This window comes from Cebus imitator, unplaced genomic scaffold (genome assembly GCF_001604975.1).
Source record: "Cebus imitator isolate Cc_AM_T3 unplaced genomic scaffold, Cebus_imitator-1.0 Scaffold461, whole genome shotgun sequence".
NCBI lineage: Eukaryota > Metazoa > Chordata > Mammalia > Primates > Cebidae > Cebus > Cebus imitator.
In genome coordinates this window covers 481,403-500,393 of record NW_016107776.1, presented here as the reverse complement: position 1 = coordinate 500,393, position 18,991 = coordinate 481,403, and the positions used below count along the sequence as shown (strand labels likewise).

The 18,991-nt window shown below is 53.8% G+C and overlaps 2 protein-coding genes across 2 annotated transcripts in view; both read right to left on the bottom strand.

Annotated features, from left to right (window-relative positions):
* The window catches only part of GNB1L (G protein subunit beta 1 like), a 69,675-nt gene extending 52,544 nt beyond the window's left edge, over positions 1 to 17,131 (bottom strand). Inside the window, exons 1-2 of the mRNA XM_017512069.2 lie at positions 17,020 to 17,131; positions 16,642 to 16,738 (exon numbers count right to left, since the gene is read on the bottom strand). The gene's annotated coding sequence lies outside the window, so the exon portion shown is untranslated. The remainder of the gene's footprint in view (positions 1 to 16,641; positions 16,739 to 17,019) is intronic.
* Positions 8,424 to 17,016, bottom strand: RTL10 (retrotransposon Gag like 10). Its single transcript, XM_017512067.2, has 3 exons — positions 16,859 to 17,016; positions 16,642 to 16,738; positions 8,424 to 14,675 (listed from the first exon to the last, which is right to left on the bottom strand). The coding sequence occupies exon 3, from the start codon at positions 14,453 to 14,455 to the stop codon at positions 13,361 to 13,363; it is 1,095 nt and encodes a 364-aa protein (XP_017367556.1). The 5' UTR covers positions 14,456 to 14,675; positions 16,642 to 16,738; positions 16,859 to 17,016; the 3' UTR covers positions 8,424 to 13,360.
* Positions 17,132 to 18,991: the final 1,860 nt, after the last annotated feature.

Genomic DNA, 18,991 nt, shown 5'->3' with positions numbered 1-18,991 from the left:
AAAAAAAAAAAAAAGAAAAGAAAATGAAAAGACAATCTATACAGATGGGAAAAAATATTTTCAAATCATGTATCTGGCAAATAATTTATATACCAAATATATCATTTTCAAAATCTACAAGGAAAACACACTTATAAAATAGAACAACTAAAAATGGGCAACAGATTTGAACAAACACTTCACCAAAGAAGATATGCAAATGGCAAATAAGGACATGAAAACCTACTCAGCATCTTTAGTCACTAGGAAAATGTAAATTAAAACCACAATAAAATGCCATTACATACTTATCAGAATGGCTAAAACAGAAAAGACTGACCATTCCAATTGCTGGAAAGCCTGTGAAGCAATTGAAACTTTTATACGCTGCTGACAGGATTATAAAATGGTACAACCACCTGGGAACAAAAACTAGTCCCATACTAGAAACAACCCAAATGCTCATCAACAGCAGAACAAACAGAGGTATATTCATACCCAGTTATATCTATCCTCGACAATGACAAAGTAGGAAGTACTGATACATGCTTTAATGTGAATGAATTTCAGAATGATCATGTCAGGTGAAAGAAGCCAGAAAAAGAGAGTAAATCCTGTGATTCTATTTATGTGAAATTCTAGGAGACATACACTGACCTATAGTGACAGAACTCAGATTAGAAGGAGCCTGGAGAAGAGAGGTGCAGGGAGGAGGAAGGGAGGGGCATGCAGCGAGGCAGGAGGAGACTTTAGGCACAGTGGGTACGTTCATTGTCTTAAGTGTGGGGATGGCGTCACAGAGGCTGCGCTTGTCAAACTGTCCATTTGAAATATGTGCAGTTTACTGCATATGCAATTTAATTGCACAATCTATTTTTGTGCTTATTAAACAAAATGCAACAGCAAGTAAACACTCCAATTAAAAAGGCATAAAAGATTTGAGCAAACACTCCACCTCAAAAGATGTGCAAATAAGTACAAAAAGAAACTCGACATCATAGCCATTAGGGAAATAAAACTTAAACCCATAATGAAATACCACTATACACCTATTAGAATGGCCAAAATTCAGAAAAAAACCGACAAAACCAAGTGCTGACAATACTGTGGAGCAACTGGAACCCTCCTATGCTGTTGGTGAGAATGCAAAATGGTACACGCACTCCGGAAAACAGTTTGGTAGTTTCTTATAAATTTTGTTTGTAAAGCAATAAAAAAAAGAAAAGAAAAGAAATAAATTTTGTTTGTTTGTTTTGTTTTGAGACAGAGTCTCGCTCTGTCGCCAGGCTGAAGTGTAGTGGCGTGATCTCAGCTCACTGCAACCTCTGCCTCTCAGCTTCAAGTGATTCTCCTACCTCAGCCTCCTGAGTATCTGGGACTACAGGCGTGCGCCACCACGCCCAGCTAACTTTTGTATTTTTAGTAGAGATGGGGTTTCACTTTGTTTGCCAGGCTGGTATCGATCTCCTGATCTCATGACTGCCTGCCTCAGCCTCCCAAAGTGCTGGGATTACAGACGTGAGCCACCGCATCCAGCCAGGTTTCTTATAAAATGAAATTAACATGTTGCCCGACAATTCTACTCCTAGCTAGATATGTATTCTAGAGAAGTGAAAACTTACATGCAAACAAAAACCCATACAGGAATGTTTATAGTAGTTATAACTAACCACCTAAAACAGAAATGTGAAAAATATAATCTCCTAAAACAGAAAATAACCCAAACGACCATCCATGGTTGAATGTAATACTATTCCTCAACAGAAAGGAACAAACTATTGATAAATGCAACAACATGGGTGAATCTCCAAAGAACTGAGTAAAAGGCTACACACTATTTACATGGCATTCTGGAAACGGCAAAAGTATAGATAGGTACAGAGGACAGATCGGTGGCTGCCATGGGTCAGAAGGAGGGGGAGGGGATCCCTGCCAAAGGGCATCAAAAGGCAGGTTTTTGAGAGAATGAGCAGTTTTCTGTGTCCCTTTCTGGGGACCACCTCAAGATGAAAGGGAACCATGGCATTTCCAGCATGATGTCCTGCTTAGATTCTATTATAACAAGTCAGAACGAAACATGATAGACTAGGCTGGGCATGGTGGCTCACACCTGTAATCCCAGCTCTTTGGGAGGCCAAGGCAGGTGGATCACTTGAGGTCAGGAGTTCAAGGCCAGCCTGGCTAACATGGTGAAACCCCATCTCTACTAAAAATACAAAAATTAGCCGGGCGTGGTGGAATGTGCCTGTAATCCCAGCTACTGGGGAGGCTGAGGCAGGAGAATTGCTTGAACCCAAGAGGGGGAGATTGCAGTGAGCCAAAATCGCACCATTGCACTCTAGCCTGGGTGAAGAAGCGAGGCTCTGTCTCAAAAAAATAAATAAATAAAAGGAAATCCCGGAATGGATTTTGTCCTCTTCTTCCCAAAACCCATAAGCTTAGTCTAATTGTGAGAAGAACATGGCAAAACCCAGTGGAGGAACCTTCTACAAGAGCCTGACCAGTGCGCCTCAACGCTGTCGAAGTTATCAACCACAAGGAAAGTGTCAGAAGCTGTCATAGCCAGAGGAGCCTGGGGAGGCAGGAGAGCAAATGCTGTGCGGGGTTCTGGATGGGATCCTGCAACAGAGAAGGACCTTAGGGCAAATTCTGGAACCCTAGATGAAGCCTGGACTTGGGTCTCTAACAACGCATCAATCCCAGTTCATTAGTCATGCACAGAGCAAGATGCTGATAGGAAAAAGTTCAGAAATGCCTCCATGCCCGGGTTAACACACTCAGCCACTGCTCTTGGCCACAGTCTCACAGGTTATGTTTCAAATAAAACATATTGCACAAGATTTTTGTGCTATTTTTTCTTGTGTGACAGTTAATGGTATTTAATTTACTACTAACGTATTATGAAAACAATGCCTGTTTAAAGTTTGTGGCTGGCCGGGCGCGGTGGCTCAAGCCTGTAATCCCAGCACTTTGGGAGGCCGAGGCAGGTGGATCATGAGGTCAAGAGATCAAGACCATCCTGGTCAACACGGTGAAACCCTGTCTCTACTAAAAATACAAAAAATTAGCTGGGCATGGTGGCGTGTGCCTGTAATCTCAGCTACTCAGGAGGCTGAGACAGGAGAATTGTCTGAACCCAGGAGGCGGAGGTTGCGGTGAGCCAAGATCGCGCCATTGCACTCCAGCCTGGGTAACAAGAGCGAAACTCCGTCCCAAAAAAAAAAAAAAAGTTTGTGGCTTTGGAGTCCATTCTATCTCTAGTCAAGGTGACTTAAACAGACTTACTAAGCCTAGGCAACATAGCAAGACCCTCATCCCTACAAAAAAAAAAATGTAAAAAATTAGCCAGTTATGGTGGTGCCCACCTGTAGCCCCAGCTATTCTGGTGGCTAAGGCAGGAGGATCGCTTGAGCCCAGGAGGTTAAGGCTACAGTGAGCCATGATCACCCTACTGCACTCCAGCCTAGACTAGACAGACCTACCTCTAAAATAAATAAACAAACAAACAGACTTAATGACCATGGGTAACTGAAACTTCAGCAAAACTATAGATGCAGTGGGAGCTAGTATTATAATAAAATGCCCATGAGTCCATAGTGAGTGTTTCTCCCATTTCAAATAATTTACCGTCTTATTTTTGCCCTAATATAAATTCCTCAACAGTGCCCCCGGTACAAGCTAACAGTTATTTGGTTAAACAAATGAGCTGATGACTTTTATCATGACCATCATTACTTGATGGTCATGATAAGTCATGATAAAAGTCAAGAAAGGTGTCTTCTTTCTATGAAAGCAGAGCAGCCAGTGGGGAAAGAAAGAACACTGACCTAACCACCGTTGCCCTTCACCAGCCCGGCCCACCTAATTTCCCTATGAAGTAGCACAGCCATTCTAAGAGGAAGAAGTTGAATTGGCTGGTCTTCCAGGCCAGAGAGAACATGGCCAAGGCCATGAGGCCTGAGGCAGGCACACAGATGGTATGGGCTCCCTCCCACCTCCTGCTCATCTGGCACCTCCCAGGCTATACCTGGAACCAGAAAGGTGCTCCCTGGACAGGCCTGTCCTGAGCAGAGGCCTCAGCATCATCCTCTGCCTTCCTGGTGAGGACAGACAGCAGTGAGGCCCAGAATCTCAGAACTGTCCCCTACATTGCAGCCTCTGCCGGCGACCTTGCTCTCCCAAAAAGCCTCACACACCCCACTCCAAGAAGCTGCATCAGACACAGCTGTCCAGGCCAGTTCACTGGCACACATCTCAAAGTGCTGCTGCTTCAAACCAGGAAACTGAGGTCTAGTCACACCCTTCCCCATCTCTGAAATGCAGGGGCGATCAGCGGGGAGTCAGTGGGGTCAGCCACAGAGACTAGCTCCCAACAACCCTTCTCAGTCACTGATGTCTGCCCACCAAGGCCCCGGGGATCAGGACTGCTTCTATGGCCTTAGCTCTCAGCCCAGGACACGGTGGGGAGCAGCCTAGTGAGTAACGCCCAGGCCCCCAAGGGGTGGTCCTGCCATAAATAATGCCAAGGGCACATCCCCCTCCAAGGAAGGCCAGACCTGCCTGGGAGGGCTGCAGAAAAGCTGCACTCTAGCTGCAAACAGGAAGGGATGAGCCTGCTCAGATGGTGAGGTCCCTATCCTGTTACCTGCCACTCATGGCCACAAAGGACCAGACACCCTCCTTGGGCCAGGGAAAACATGCTGCACCTCCGTTTGGATCCCCGGCTACCAGGGCCAGCTACTGGGGATACCAGGACTCTGCTGGTGTCACCTGGCCTGGGAAGGTCCCGAGCAGCTCAAGCTGGCCACACGCCAGCCACAGCCCTGGCCACGGCCCCCACCTGCCCAAGCCCATTGCAGCCTGATCCCTGTCCTGAGCGCGGGAAACAGGTCTGCCAGCACTAACTCAAACTTCACAAAGAAACCATTTCTGGAATGGGGCTCCGTTTGGCGATTCGGAGTCAAAGGCGCACTTCATAGCTCCTTTCCAAATCCCGTGCATTGTCAGGCCCCGTTCCCCTTTGAAGCCTCGCTGAGTGATTGAAGCGTCTACTTTCTGAGGGGCAGATAGCACAGGGCTGGTAATCTGACTCTAAGCCACGGGATAAAGGTAGTTTGTTTCCTCTCAGCCCGTCTGTCAACACCTCCTCAGTAATTAGCCCTAATTATTACAGAGGGCCAGCCTCCCATTCGGTTATTAAATCAGAAATAGTATCACGGCTGGGCATCTGTCAACGCCCCGACTGGCGACCTTCGATTCATTGAATCCTCTGTCAGTATCCGCCTTTGGAAGCGCCCAGGCGGGCAGGGAGGCAGCGGCTTCAAAGATGCAGATCCCAGGAAGAATTCCGGGGAGGCAGAGAGGCAGGGAGGGCAGGTGCCCAGCAACCCAGTGGTGAGGGCAAACTGGGCACCACCCCCTGGGCAGCAAGTGACAGCCCGACCCCAGCCATTTCCTACCTCCCAGGGCTGACCGATGTCAGTCTCTCCGTGGCAGGGAATAGGTATGCCCCCAAAGAACTCCTTCCCTTGGAGAAGGAAGCACCCCCAGGCCTGCATCAGGCACATCCGTCTCAGGGAGTGGTAGGCAGGCTGCAGCCTTGACTGACAGCTTGGCCTAAGTCCCAGCAAAGCCCTGCACCAGCTCAGTGCAGGGTGGGGAACCTGAGCCCCAGCTGCCCAGAGTACCGGTAAGCTGGCAAATCTGCAAAGCAGAACTCAGATTCCAGCCGGAGACACAATTTCCATAGTGGAGCTGAGAGTGCTGCAGTCCTATAGGCCCCGGGGAAGGACAGCCACCCACCTCGCTTCTGGGCCTGAATCTCTTCCCCATCCTAGAAAAATGGCCACTTGCGCTGCCATAGGGGCCTTCTGCTCTGGCAAAGCACATCCAATCTGCTCCCCTAGGGGATGGCTGCCCCCCCCCAGCACGATTCACATCCTCAGGCCAGGAGCCGGGGCTGACCTCACCTCACTTGGGGCAGTGACCCAGGTCCCCCAGGGCTGGCCACCAGCATTCTCCAGAGGTTGAGACCCACAGTGCCCAACCCTACTGCCACCAGGAGCTCCTGGCCTGCAGTGAGCCAGTTGAGGCCCAGCATGGTGCCTACATGCCGACCCACACCAGGTCTGTGGTGCCCCTTCCAAACAGGACCCACTGTGTATGAGGGAGGGCCCCAGAGACCAGTCACTTGTGCTGGGGACACAGGCCATGTGGCGTGATTCATTCCCAAGCAGAGACGAGTAAGTTCCTCTCACCAGCCCACTGCAGCCTGTTCTTCCGCAAAGCACTGCCAGTCCTTTGGGTCCTCATGGCCACCAAATGCCACACTGGCAGGACCAGGCCCCACTGGGCCAGTGGGGATGGGTCTCATGGAGACAAGGACATGGGTTCGTTTTCTTCCTTGGAAATGTCTGGAAGCCTCATGGCTGGGGCATGAGGAGTGACCTGCTGACCAGCCCCACAGTCAGCAGGGGCGCCAGGCAGGCGCTGAGGCTCAGACTTCTCCTTGGCACCAGGAGACAGGCTGCCCCAGCTGGGCCAAGAGGAAATGCCAGCGTGCAGAGCCACCAGGCTGCAGGGGCAGGCAGGATGGGCAGGCGGGGTCTCTCTGTGAGCAGGCATCTCATGTTGTGGCTGGGGATGTCCATTGCCCCATGAGTGGGTCCCAGGAGTCTGGCAAGATGGCAGGAAGGAAGCTTGACTTGGGCATTTTTAGCCAGCCTGACCCAGGCACTTACGGGCAGAGGCAGGAACCCAGCCAGCAGAGAGGACCGGCCTTTTTGCCTGGGATGAACACACGGAAAAGCTTGCTGCTTTACAGGAAGCGTGACATTCCTATGCACCAGTCCAGCCTCTGCTTGGAGGCCACCCCGGCAGGGAGACAGACAAAGCTCATGGAGAGTGCGGGATGGTGACCAATCCCCTGGGGCTGCTGCCCCTGGCCTAGGGGAGGGACGTGCCCTGGGAACTTGGTTAGAGTTGGAGGAGAGGTCCCTGAGCATGCTGGGACTGACACTTGCTGCCAGGGCCTTGCCTGTGTGGCTCCTCCTGTGGCAGAGGCCACCGTGGGTGGAAAAGGGAGGTCCCCCATCACACATACGCGGTGGTGTGGCCAGATGTATGTCTCATCAACTCCCGACCACCCAGCTGTGTACAGTCGGCTGCGTACCTGCCTACACACGCATGTCAGCAATGTGCTTGCCACACCCACATCCACAGACACGCAAGTGAGGACAGAGGCCGGCCTCCTGCTTGCTCTGCCCTGTGGGGTGCCCTCATAGCCCACTCCATGGGTGCTGCGGGTGGACCCCTCACTGAGGGCCCCCCTGTGCACAGCCTGTAATAAACAGTCCTAGCTCCATGACCCACAAACACTCCCCAGTCCCCTGCACTGTTCACACACACAGGTGAGGTGGGCAGTGCAGGCACAGCAGGGGCAGGGGAGTCACATGTCCTCTGTACCCAGCTGGCAGCCCCACCAATGGGTGCACAGAAGAATGTGGCAAGTACATGAGCACCTCCCATCCATAGGCCCCAGCCCTGTGCTATGGGGTCCCTGAGGCAAGAAGGAAAGGAATGGGTTAATGAGGGCACCCCAGAGGCCTGGGCTCGCCTCTGGCCAGCCCCCACCTACACACCATGACCCTGTAACAAAGACGATATAGCCCAAAGAGGAACTGAGGGAGTGACAGGTCCTGCTGTCTGGAGAGCAGGCTTGGCCAGGCTGTCCAGTTACACGGCACCCCCAAGGCCCGCACCAGCAGAGTGTGAACGGTGCTGGGGCTGGGCAAGGGCCACGACACCATCCTCTCTGCCTCTGCATTTGTGATTCAATGTGTTTTAAATCTTGCCAAGACAGGCTCGGCGCAGTGGTTCATGCTGTAATCCCAGCACTTTGGGAGGCTGAGACGGGCAGATCACGAGGTCTGGAGTTCAAGACTAGCCTGGCCAACATAGTGAAACCCCATCTCTACTAAAAATACAAAAATTAGCCAGGCGTGGTGGTGCACACTTGTAGCCCCAGCTACTTGGAAGGCTGAGGCAGAAGAATCGCTTGAACCCGGGAGGTGGAGGTTGCAGTAAGCCAAGATCAGGCCACTGCACTCCAGCCTGGGTGACAGAGCGAGACTCCATCTGAAAAAAAAAAACACCAAAAACTTTGCCAAGGCAATTTGAAGAATGGGGACATGGGAGGGTTTCCCTATGAGATAATCAAGACTTATAAAGCTAGAATAACCCAGGAGGGGACAGATAGGAACTGAGAGTAGGCGGGTGGGCCAGGCGCGGCCTGTGGGTAGCTGCAGCCAGGCTGTGAGTTGCTGCAGCCAGCAGCTGATGCTGGGGCAGGCTGGTGCCCTGTGGAAAAAGGTGAAATGGGATCCCCTGTCGGTCAGGATATAATAGGTTATCCTGTGGAAAACACAAGCCCCAAACTCAGTGACTTCACACATCAAAAATTTATTTCTTGCTCATATTACATGTACATCGCAGTCGGCAGAGGGGCTCTGCTCATCGCAGGCTCTCAAGGATGACAGTAGACCCCTCCCTCCCACCACAGTTACACTTACAGGTGCACTCGAGGTTGAATGTCAAAGGCAAAAAGTTACAACCTGGGAATACAGGATAATGCTTTGTACCCCCAGGTAGGGAAAGATTTCTTAAGTGAGAAACAGAGTGTCGCGTACAGCACAACCAGGCACTGCCCACTCAATAGCTGAGGCTTGGCCATCCAACGTGCCTCAGTATGGCCCCAGAACCCAGGGCCTGGGGGACAGGCATGTGGAGAACACGGCCTGCTCAAGATAGCACTGTCAGGAACAGCAAAGATAAAACCAGAGAAGCCCATCTCGGGCACTGCTGTGAGCAGAACTGTGTCCCCCCAATATTATGTTCAAGTCCTAACCACTAGTACTTCTATTTGAAGACAGAGTCTTTAAAGAGGTAATTCAGGGTTCATTGAGTTCATGGGTGGGCGCTGATCTCATAGACTGGTGACGTCACGAGAGATTAGGGCACAGACACAGACAGGGACACGACAAGAAAGTGGACATCTGCAGGCCAAGGAGTGAGGCCTCAGGAGAAACCAACCCTGCCCACACCTTGATCTCAGGCTTCCAGCTCCAGAACCATGAGGAAATAAATGTCTGCTGTTTAAGCCCGTCGGCCTGTGGTCCTTTGTCAGGCAGCCCCAGCAGACAAACGCGTATGTTGCTCTGGGATGGATGCAGGCCATCCTCCCATCCTTAGCAGCAGCACCAACCAGCCCCGCATTGGGTGGCTGCTCATACTTCATACTGAGCACCCCGGCCCACAGGATGATCAGCTGCTCCCGTCCTATGGAACTCAGGTGTGGTTCTGTGGCTTCCTTTGGCCACAGAAATGGAAGCGGGGTGACACACATCACTTGTGGCCTGCTGTGGTCTTTCCCCTGCCTCAGTGAGCACGGAGAAATATGTCCAGGTAGGCTCTTGTCAGCACAGGTTTGACAGGCTCCATCCATGGTGGCCGCCAGGTGTGAGCAAGAAATAAGCAGTGTCAACTGTAGCACTACCGCTGGAGATCTTTGTTACTGCGGCACAGTCTGGCTCATGCCGACTGATCCTGCAGGGTAACAGTTTTATTTGCCGTGCTCCTTTATTGCTGGATCTTTGGGCTTTTCCAGTTCTGCTGTTCAAAAAACAGTGACACCCACAAGGTGGGTGTCAGAGGGCCTAGACCCCAGCCAAGGCGATGCATGGGCACCATTCTCATTCAAACCTTCTGACCACCCCATGATGAAACACTATGTTCCCAACTCAAAAAGGTCAGGTGAGGACCCTCAGCTCATGAGGGGAGGGGAGAAGCCAAGGCCAACCTCCAATCCCTGCTCTCAACCCCCATGTAGTGGCACCAAATCATGACCATCCCTGGCAAGAGCCTTCAGGCACCTAGCAAGCAGTCACAGCATGTGTGTTCCTAGAACACACACCTTATGTGGTCAAATTGTAATACTGTATACTCCCACCAATAGTATGAGAAGGCCCACTTCTCCATACCTCCACAACTCTGGGCATCTAAAACTTTTTAAATCCTGGAATCACAGGCCAAAAAAATTCACCCATATTTCCCTCTAGTACTTTCATAATTTTAACACTGAAATCTTTAATCCATCTAGAATACATACTGACATAAAGAGTGAGGCATGCACTTGGCTTTATTTCCAGAGGGCCAACTGAATAATCAATCTTACCCTCATTAATTGGAAACACCTCTAGCATGTATTAAATCTCCCTATTTATTTGGCCCTGTTTCAAAGTTCTCTATTCTCTGCTCATCTGTCCACAACATCTAAGTATTTTAATTATTGTAGCTTTATAAAATATTCCAATATCCCATAGGACCTCATCCTTACAACTTCCTATTTTAAAGTTTTCCTTGGAGACAGGTACTTTAAACACCCTCTCATAGCACCCGTCATGTCCTATCTTCAGGAAATAAAATCTCCGGTATTTCCAAGGGAAGTGAGGGACAGACACCATGATTGGAAAGCAGGGCCAGCACCATGGCCTGTCCCTGAGCACACCCAGCAAACCCTGCCAGGTTCTGTGACTCCTGAGCACCCCCGCTTCGGGTCTGTCAGTGAGTGGGGGCCAGGAGAGACAAACAACCCAGGGAGAGTGCCTCCTCTCCTGGCCCTTGGTGCACCTCCCTCCCCAAGGAGCAGGAAAGCAGCTCTGTCATCTCTGTCTGAAAGCAGGTGCTGCAGCAGCTGGCAACAAAGCAACTCTGCAAGGGGCCGTGTACTGCCTGTCTGGAATGCCGTGCCGGAGCCCATCCCTGCCTCCACCCTACCTGTGCAGGAAACCTGGACATCACCACTTTAAGACCCTGCTTTCCTTTCTAGAGAGAGCCCAACCACAATGAACAGGACCCATTTTACAAATTAAAAACCAGGTCACCTGGACTCTCCCATGGGCTCTCAAGCCTGGGAAGGCTAATGCTGTGCGACTGGCCCTCAGACACATGGCAGACCATAACTCACACATCCCCAGGAGCTGCCTGGGTCTCAAGAGCAGAAAAAACCCAAAGCCCCAGTAGGACAGAGTTCAGAAGAGAAGGCAGCAATCCCAGGCTGAAGGATCCACTTCAGGTCCACTAAAGGGAGATAGGAAGGTGGCCTGCCCAGAAGCCTGTGGGATGGGGTAAGGGTCAGCTGGGTAACTAGCCTGTCCATCCCAGAGGGCAACTCTGGGTTCTATTGCCAGACCCACTGGGAAGCCAGGCCACAGTGCACCGGAGGCAGGCATGGGAGAGCAGTCTAACCTGACCCCTCAGGCTGGGGCCTGAGCCATTGGATAGAGGGCAGCTGTGTGACCTGGCACAGAAGCAGGGGACTGGGCAAGGACGTCCTGGACTTCCCACATCTGACCAAAATCAAGACTGAACATGGGTTTCTTCTGCCAGCTTACTTGCTTTGCTACAGGGGCTATACTCACTTTCTAACTATAGCTTCCCACCTATTTCCAAGGTTTCCAGCTGTTTTATCTACACGGTATTTGTGCCCTGAAATAACTCACACATAAAACCATCTGAACCCAGAGCCTTTCCTAGTGATAATTACCAAATAAAATAATCCCAACAATTTCTATTTTTCTAAGTTTGTTTTGTTTTATTGACAGAGTTTCACTTTTGTTACCCAGGCTGGAGTACAATGGCATGGTCTTGGCTCACTGCAACCTGTGCCTCCCAGGTTCAAACAATTCTCCTGCCTCAGCCTCCCAAGTAGCTGGGATTACAGGCAAGTGCCACCACACCTGGATAATTTTGTATTTTTAGTAGAGACAGGGTTTCTCCATGTTGGTCTGGCTGGTCTCGAACTCCCGACCTCAGGTGATCCACCTGACATACAGGTGTGAGCCACTGTGCCCAGTCAGTTTCTGAGTAAGTTTAATCAGATGCTTGATAATGAGTTTTTCCTAAAATAGTTAGCTGTATTTTCAATTCACATTTCTGCTTTTCCTTCCTACTTTTTAGGAAGGTGTTGTTTTGTTGTTTTCACAATCATAAAACTGAAAGAGGCTTGAAATTCTTGTCCAGGCACCAAAGTGGGCACACACTGAACACACTGGGCGGCTGTACCTGCCCATCCTGTGGTAAACTTGGCTCCAGGAGCTTCCAAGCTCAGCTTCCACTAGAAAACCCCTCCTTGTGCGGAACAGGTCTTTCTTCATTCCAATCCTCTGGGCCTGGGGCCTCACAGCTCTGGATTGCTGCCTGGTCCTCACTTCACAGTTCTCCACCTGCCGAGCACCCAGCCCCACCTACTCAGCCCCAGCTCCTTCCATCAGACTCTTGGACCCTCAAATCCCCTGCTAGAAGCCACACCTGCAATGCTGACCTGGAATGTTCATGACCAGGCCTCTGCTCCTGAGAGAATGGAAACGGGGACTCACTGGTTGGCAGCCACTGCACCACAGGCTCAGCCAGTAATCCAACAGTTTAATGAGCACCAATTGTGTACCAAGCCACATAGCTGACTAAGACAGAGCCCCTGCCCTAGAGGGTCAGTCTGCCAGGAGGGAGATCCAAGTCATTTACATCACTGGGGTTAATTGCTGAATGGGCTATGCACGGGAGTGCGCAGGGGACAGCAGCACAGCAGCAGGGAAGAGAAAGCTGCTTCAGAACACCAGGCATGACTTGAGTGCTAACAAATGAAGGGAGAATGCCTGCAGCTAAGCTTAACAAGGGGCTTGCATCCCATCTTCCTGCATCCAAACCTCCCAGCTGACTAGGACTGCTGGTAAACCCACAGGAAACATCATTCTCTGCCAAGATGCCATCCCACTCATCCAGCAGAATCGAAGTTGCCACTTCCTCCCGGCAGCCTTCCTCACATTCCAGCTGGCACAGAAGTCACAGGGAGCAGAGATGGTGCGGTTAGGGGGACACACAGAGACCCAAACAGGAACCAGATCCCAACAGGGCAGATGTGGCAGACCCAGTTCAGTCCCAGCCAGTGTGGAAGACACCAAGGGGGGTGTTTTGTGGGGGTGGAGGTGACAAAGATGATGCAAGTACCTGCTGGGAGTTGATCTACAAAATGACCCCCTCGTGGGAGCAGGCCTGGGCGAGACGGCACTCCCAGGTGACGGGCAGGGACGCAGCTGACAGCCAGCGGGAGCAGGGAAAGGGCACAGGGCGGAGGACAAGCTCTGCTGGGGTCGGGGGAGCTATTTCTGCTTAGGGCAAAGTCCAAAACAAGCACACCTTGCCCAGCTATGGGGCCGTCTGAAATCATCTGGGGATGCCACTCTCCTATGACAGGGGACTAAGGGGCTCTAGAGCCACACAGGCCACTTCATCACGAGGCACAGCATTGCTCCCGCCTGGGTTGCGTTCAGAACCCAGGAGAAAGTGGTGGCTCTCCTGGGGTCTCCGGGGCCCCCACCACCTCCTGTGGGGTACCTGAGGATACCTCCTGGTCTCCCTCTGTCTCCGAAGTCTCCTTCTCTGTTTTCCAGGGTTTCAGATCCCCTGGGTGAGCTGGGTCTGGTCTCTGGGCAGAAGAATTAGCTGACTCCAACAGTCTAGGGACAGGTGTTGGGGCTGCCTCCTCTGGCTGAGAGAAGGCTGGGTCCACAGGACCAGGCTTGGAGCTACATGCAGAACTGGGCAGGACTGGGGGCTCCCTGGGTCCAGGAGTGCTCTCCTTGGTCAGCTGCTGCTCAGGCAGAGCACTTCTGGATATAGAGCTGGACCTAGACACAGCAGGGGTGCCCATGGCCGCTGGTAAAGCCCTGGGGGCAGTACCCATGTTGAGTGCCAGGCCCTCCAAGAACCTAGCTAAGTATTGCCTCACTGCAGGCAGCTGAGGGGACGCTGGAGGCCGACTGGAGGCCAGGGGCAGGGGACAGGGAACCACCTCGTGGTACTCAGCAAAACTGTTCGGGTCTTGAACAACCTCCTTGAGATCCCGGCAGAAGAGCTCGTAATCGTCAGGCAGGGGCAGGTCCCCAACAAGGTAGGGGGCTGCCCAGGCCCGGGCTCGGCCTGTCAGGCGCCCAAGGATCTCGTAGACACGGCTGGTGTTGTCCTGATAGTGCTCGAAGCGGAAGGACATGTAATCACCCAGCTGGGCCAAGAAACGGTCCAGTAGCCATGGGGAGCCATCAAAGGTGCCTGGGTCCGAGCCTGGCACCCAGCAGAAGTCCACCCTGCGGGGTCGGGGGCTGGGCATGCACCCCGCTAGAGGACCCCTTTCTGCGAGCTGACTGCCAGGAGCACCACTAGCTGTGCTCTTCTGCTCCATGATCGTCCGCACACACACAGGGTCCCCGCAGCAGGGCCGCTCAATCCAGGGATCCACAAGGGGGGTGCATGCCACCCCAGGAGAGGCCTGGTCCATCTGCTGCCATGGGTGTGCGTTGGCATAATTGGCGGCTGCCCAGATGGGAACGCGAGGGCCCTGCTGACGGCAACGGCCGCGAGGCATGCTGGGAGCAGAGGGGAGAAGAGAGGAGAGCCAGCACAGGGGGCAGGGTGCGGACAGACGTGGCTTGCACGACACAACAGTACAGGGATGGCTGAACAGGGTGTGGCAGACCCGCACTGGTCCAGGCAAGTGCTGAGGATCAGGGAGCTGACAGCTGCAGCCTCAGGAGAGCTGAGAAGAGCTGAGGGACTGTCAGTCGCAGGCCACCATCCGAGGCAATCTGTCCAAAGACAAGGTGGGGAAGAGCAGGAACCAGGCCTAACCATCACCACTGGACTGGCGGGAAGAGGCAGCAAGCAGGCAACCCTCTGGTACCCAATTAGGATGTCTGAGTGGAAGGAGGGGCCCAGGGGACTGGCCTATGAGGTCTGAGAAGGTGGACAAATGCTGCCTATGACAATGCAAGGGCAAGGTGGAATGACAGCCGCTGTCAATTTCAGAAGAAAAGGCACCAGATCAGAACTGTCAGGGAATTTCAGGATAGCAGTAGTAGCAATCTTTTACTGGATGCTCCATTTGCACCACCTCCCCGACATGAGGTTGGTACTAGTATTGTCTTTGAGGCACACATTGCTGAAGTAACTCGTCTGCAGCCACACACCAACCCATAAGTGAAGTAAGCAGGAGAAACTGGCTGGAGACCACAGCCTTAACCACGATACAGCATGCAGACTATAAACTACATTTGTCTGCTGAGTAGGTTCTAGCCGCCCCAAAATCTCTGAACAACGCACAAACAGCATTGTCATTAGGTTCTTTTACATCCCAGCACCAGGCACACAGCAGGTCCTACCTGCATCCCTGACAGCAGCAGGGAGCCTGCTATTATCTGCTCCCTCCGGACCCCACATGCTTTCCAAATTCACCTCTCACAACTGAATGCCACCTGCAGGCAATGTCACCCCCACCCCTAAACACCACAGTCCCCATCCCAGCCACAGCCCAGTATCCCAGTCCCCCACTGTAAAATCCTGGAATCCCACTTGCTTTGTCTGCTCCTGCCACTCCAGCCACTTGTGCCCTGGGTCTGGGGAGTCTGAGTTTGATGACTGAACCTGCCCCTTCTTCTCCACGCAGCAGTCACCTAGGAGGCTCCACAGTCAGCTGGCACCGTTCTCTCTGAGTGCAAGGAGTCCTCTGGGGGTCTCACACTCTCCAGCCTAACTCTAGCCTCCCCCCAGTCTCTCTGCAAACGGAGACCCACTCACGACCTCCATGAAACTCTGTTTCACCCTGCATACAAACCACCGGCTCACTGGGAGCACAGGGCCTGCACACACCTTCATCCCCAGTCTCCTATCTGCTCGTCATCCCCCTCAGGATGAGTTGGTTCAAGGACCTCCCAGGGTGGCCTGCAGCACTAGAACCTATCAGGGCCACTGGCCCTACTTCCACTACCAAAACACTCTGGAACCCCTCAGGTCTGACTCCCCTCTGGGGAGTCTTCACCTGAAAGCCCAGCCCTTGACCCTGGCTTCCCACCTTACTGTAAGATTATACTAAGGCCTGGGGGCGGCAAACCCACAGGACAGCGCATGAGTGAGTCCAGTCCAGCCCCTCACTGCACTCTAAAAAAGCAGTGACCCCAAGCCAGGGCCCAGCTCCTACCCCCAGCCAAGTTTAGGCATCCAGGTTACCTGCAATGACCACACCCATGCCCAGGAGCCACAGTGTGCTACCCAGATCTCTGCCTTCCCTTCTCTCCAGTCCACCACCCTGCCCACTCACCTGCACACCTGTGTCCAATGGAGCCTGGGAGAAAGCTTCCCTGCGCCAGCCAGCCAGCCAGCCAGGCCTGCTTCAGCCTGAGCCTTCCTAACGCTGGGCCACACTCTCACCATTTTAAGAAGCTTAGCCCTCCCACGCCTATCAGTCTGTTGGTCCCCCTGCGTCTCTCCCCACACTGCCTTGGCACAGGGGACTTCGGCCCTTCTGAACTGCACGGCACTACCCTAAAGGAGCAGGTACCACGGCGCATGTGTACTTGCCCCCACAAGGCCAAAGGCAGCACCTGGAACGTTGGGGCGTTCTCTGCTCTGGGGAGACCCAGGGGCCCCAAGTACAAAACGTGCCCAAACCCTTAAATAAGCAAGCTGAGTGCACACGACTGCACCGCCCGCCCCCCAGCAACCGCCATGCAGGAAATACGAGCTCACAAGCCCCACGGCAATAAGACGCCCACCTACCCGCCGCTACGCGAAGCGCCCGCGAAGAGGGTCCAGGGATCCGCAGCCAGAGACCGGGGGACGGGCCTCCCTCCGAGGGCGAGAGTCCAAGCGCCACCTAGAAAGTGGAGAACGAGATCGGCCGCCGTGAGGCCAGGCAAGGCGCGGGCGCGACCTCCCGAAACGGCGACAACGGCCCGAATGTCTCCAGGTGCCCCCACAAACCCCCGGCGCGGACCGAGAAACTGAGGCCCGCAGGCCTAAGGCACTGCGACCCAGGCTGGGGCTCCGAGTGCCCCTCCGCGGATCAGAAGTCGGGAAAAGACGGAGGGGCGCAGCTCCAGGCCCGCGCGCACGGAGTTCCAAGCCGGCTGCCGCGGCTCCCGCCTCCACACTGACCCTCCGGCCCCAGTCGGCGACGCAAGCTCGGAGCAGAGCCACGCAGAGTCCAGGGCCCGACTGCGTCGCGCAGCCACGCCTCCAGCGTGCGCGCGGCCGCCGGGTACGAACCCGCGCAGGCTCCCGACACGCCCCACGCGCGCCTCCCAGCAGGGCCGTGCGCGCGCGCTCCACCCGCCGCGCCTGCGCTATGCGCCGTGTGGGCGCTGCCGCGGGGACCTCCCGATCCCTGCTGGCGCAGTAGCGCCGCGCGGTGAGTGATGGGAGCGCCCATTCCCACGTCGCGCCGAGCGCCACCGGAGCAGGTGGGGCCGCGCGTGCAGGCGCGAGGCGGTTGGGCCAAAGCTGCCCCCATGATTCCCAACGGGCGGTGCCCGGCGGTCCCTCAGATCCGGGAAATCTGCACCCGGCTGTGGCTTAGACCGAGGGGCCGATGCTGCCTCAGCCCGCGATTACTGCCCTGGAGTCAGCGGGACACTGTGGGGGCTGCTGGGCTTCGAGAGGGCTGCTGGGGGCCGGGCTAAGCCTGGGGGGCTGCAGCTGTCGTGGCGGGTGTGGGCATAGCGGGACTGCTGGGCCTCGTGAGCGCCCTGGAACAGCATGCCCGCGGAGTGCCTCTCGCCACCCAGTGCCGGTGCTGGAAACCTCGTTAGGGCCCGGTTCGACGTACCTGCGGCCCAGGCGCGGGAGGCAGGGGGCAGGCAGGCCAAGAGGACCCTCCACCTGCATGCCTAGGGGCTGCGGGCAAGGCCTCTGGGCCTCCTTGCTGTGGGTGTAGGTGTGCTTCCCGACCCAGGCCGAGGCTGGACCCTGAGAGGACAGCGAGGGCAGGCTGCCAAGGCCTCCCCACCGGGCTGTGCCCAGCGCAAGCCTGTCGAGTCAGCACTCAGATCCGGGACCAGACCCGCGAGGATGAAGTGGTGCTCTCCTCCCTTGCACGGGCCGCCCCACACCATCTCTCCTCGGCTTCACGGTGCCTGGAGAAGGGGTGGGAGAGGGTGCAGGCGCCCCAGCCCAGGACCTAATGCCTGTGGCCCAAGGACCTGGATGCAGGCCAGGAGTCTTGGGGCCACGGGCAGCCAGCTGGATTCACCGGAAAGTGACGCTTCTGAAGGGGAACACACACGTAACACACCAGCTCCCTTTCTGCCCTGGTCTAGTGACTCCTTTCATGAAAACTCTCTGAAATGTTATCTGCATTTACACCCAAACTCACTCACTTTGATCCCTGAAACGCGAATCAAAGATCACATTGTACCTTCCCTGGGTCTGTGGGGCTTTCAGCAGCCTGAGCCAAAAATAATAAAAGTGGCACCCAGCCAGGAAACGCCTTCTTGAAGTGGGAATGAAACTTGGATTTTTTCGGTTGTATCTTTCCTAATTGACCTGATAATTTAAACTTCCTCAAGGGAAAGGTGGGGGTTCCCACAAATTCAGCTTACCTCAGCCTCTAGGCAGCTCGGCCTACAGCTCAGCGCCCATCAGCAGAGTGGGCAGTGGGCCTGTGCAAGAGATTAATTCAACTAAACCAGAAAAGGCCTTTTTTGGTCCAAATTGGTTTTTTTTTTCTTTCAGGACCTCTCCTGTGTATACAAGTCATGCACCACATAACAACGTTTTGGTTAACATGTATAACTGATCAAGCTGTGGTTACTTTATTACTGAAGAAAGAAAATTTTTAGGCCAGGTATGGTGGTGGCTAACACCTGTAATCCCAGCACTTTGGGAGGCAAAGGCGAGCAGATCATTTGAGGTCAGGAGTTTGAGACCAGCCTGGCCAACATGGTGAAACCCCGTCTCTACCAAAAATATAAAAAATTAGCTGGGCATGTTGGCACTCGCCTGTAATCCCAGCTACTCAGGAGGCTAAGGCAGGAGAATCCCTTGAACCTGGGAGGTGGAGGTTACAGTGAGCTGAGATTGTGCCACTGCACTCTAGCCTGGGTGACAGAGTGAGACTCTGTCTCAAAAA

Excerpts from the sequence above, each read along its gene's own strand:
- RTL10 (XM_017512067.2), bottom strand. The coding sequence starts at position 14,455 with ATGCCTCGCGGCCGTTGCCGTCAGCAGGGCCCTCGCGTTCCCATCTGG.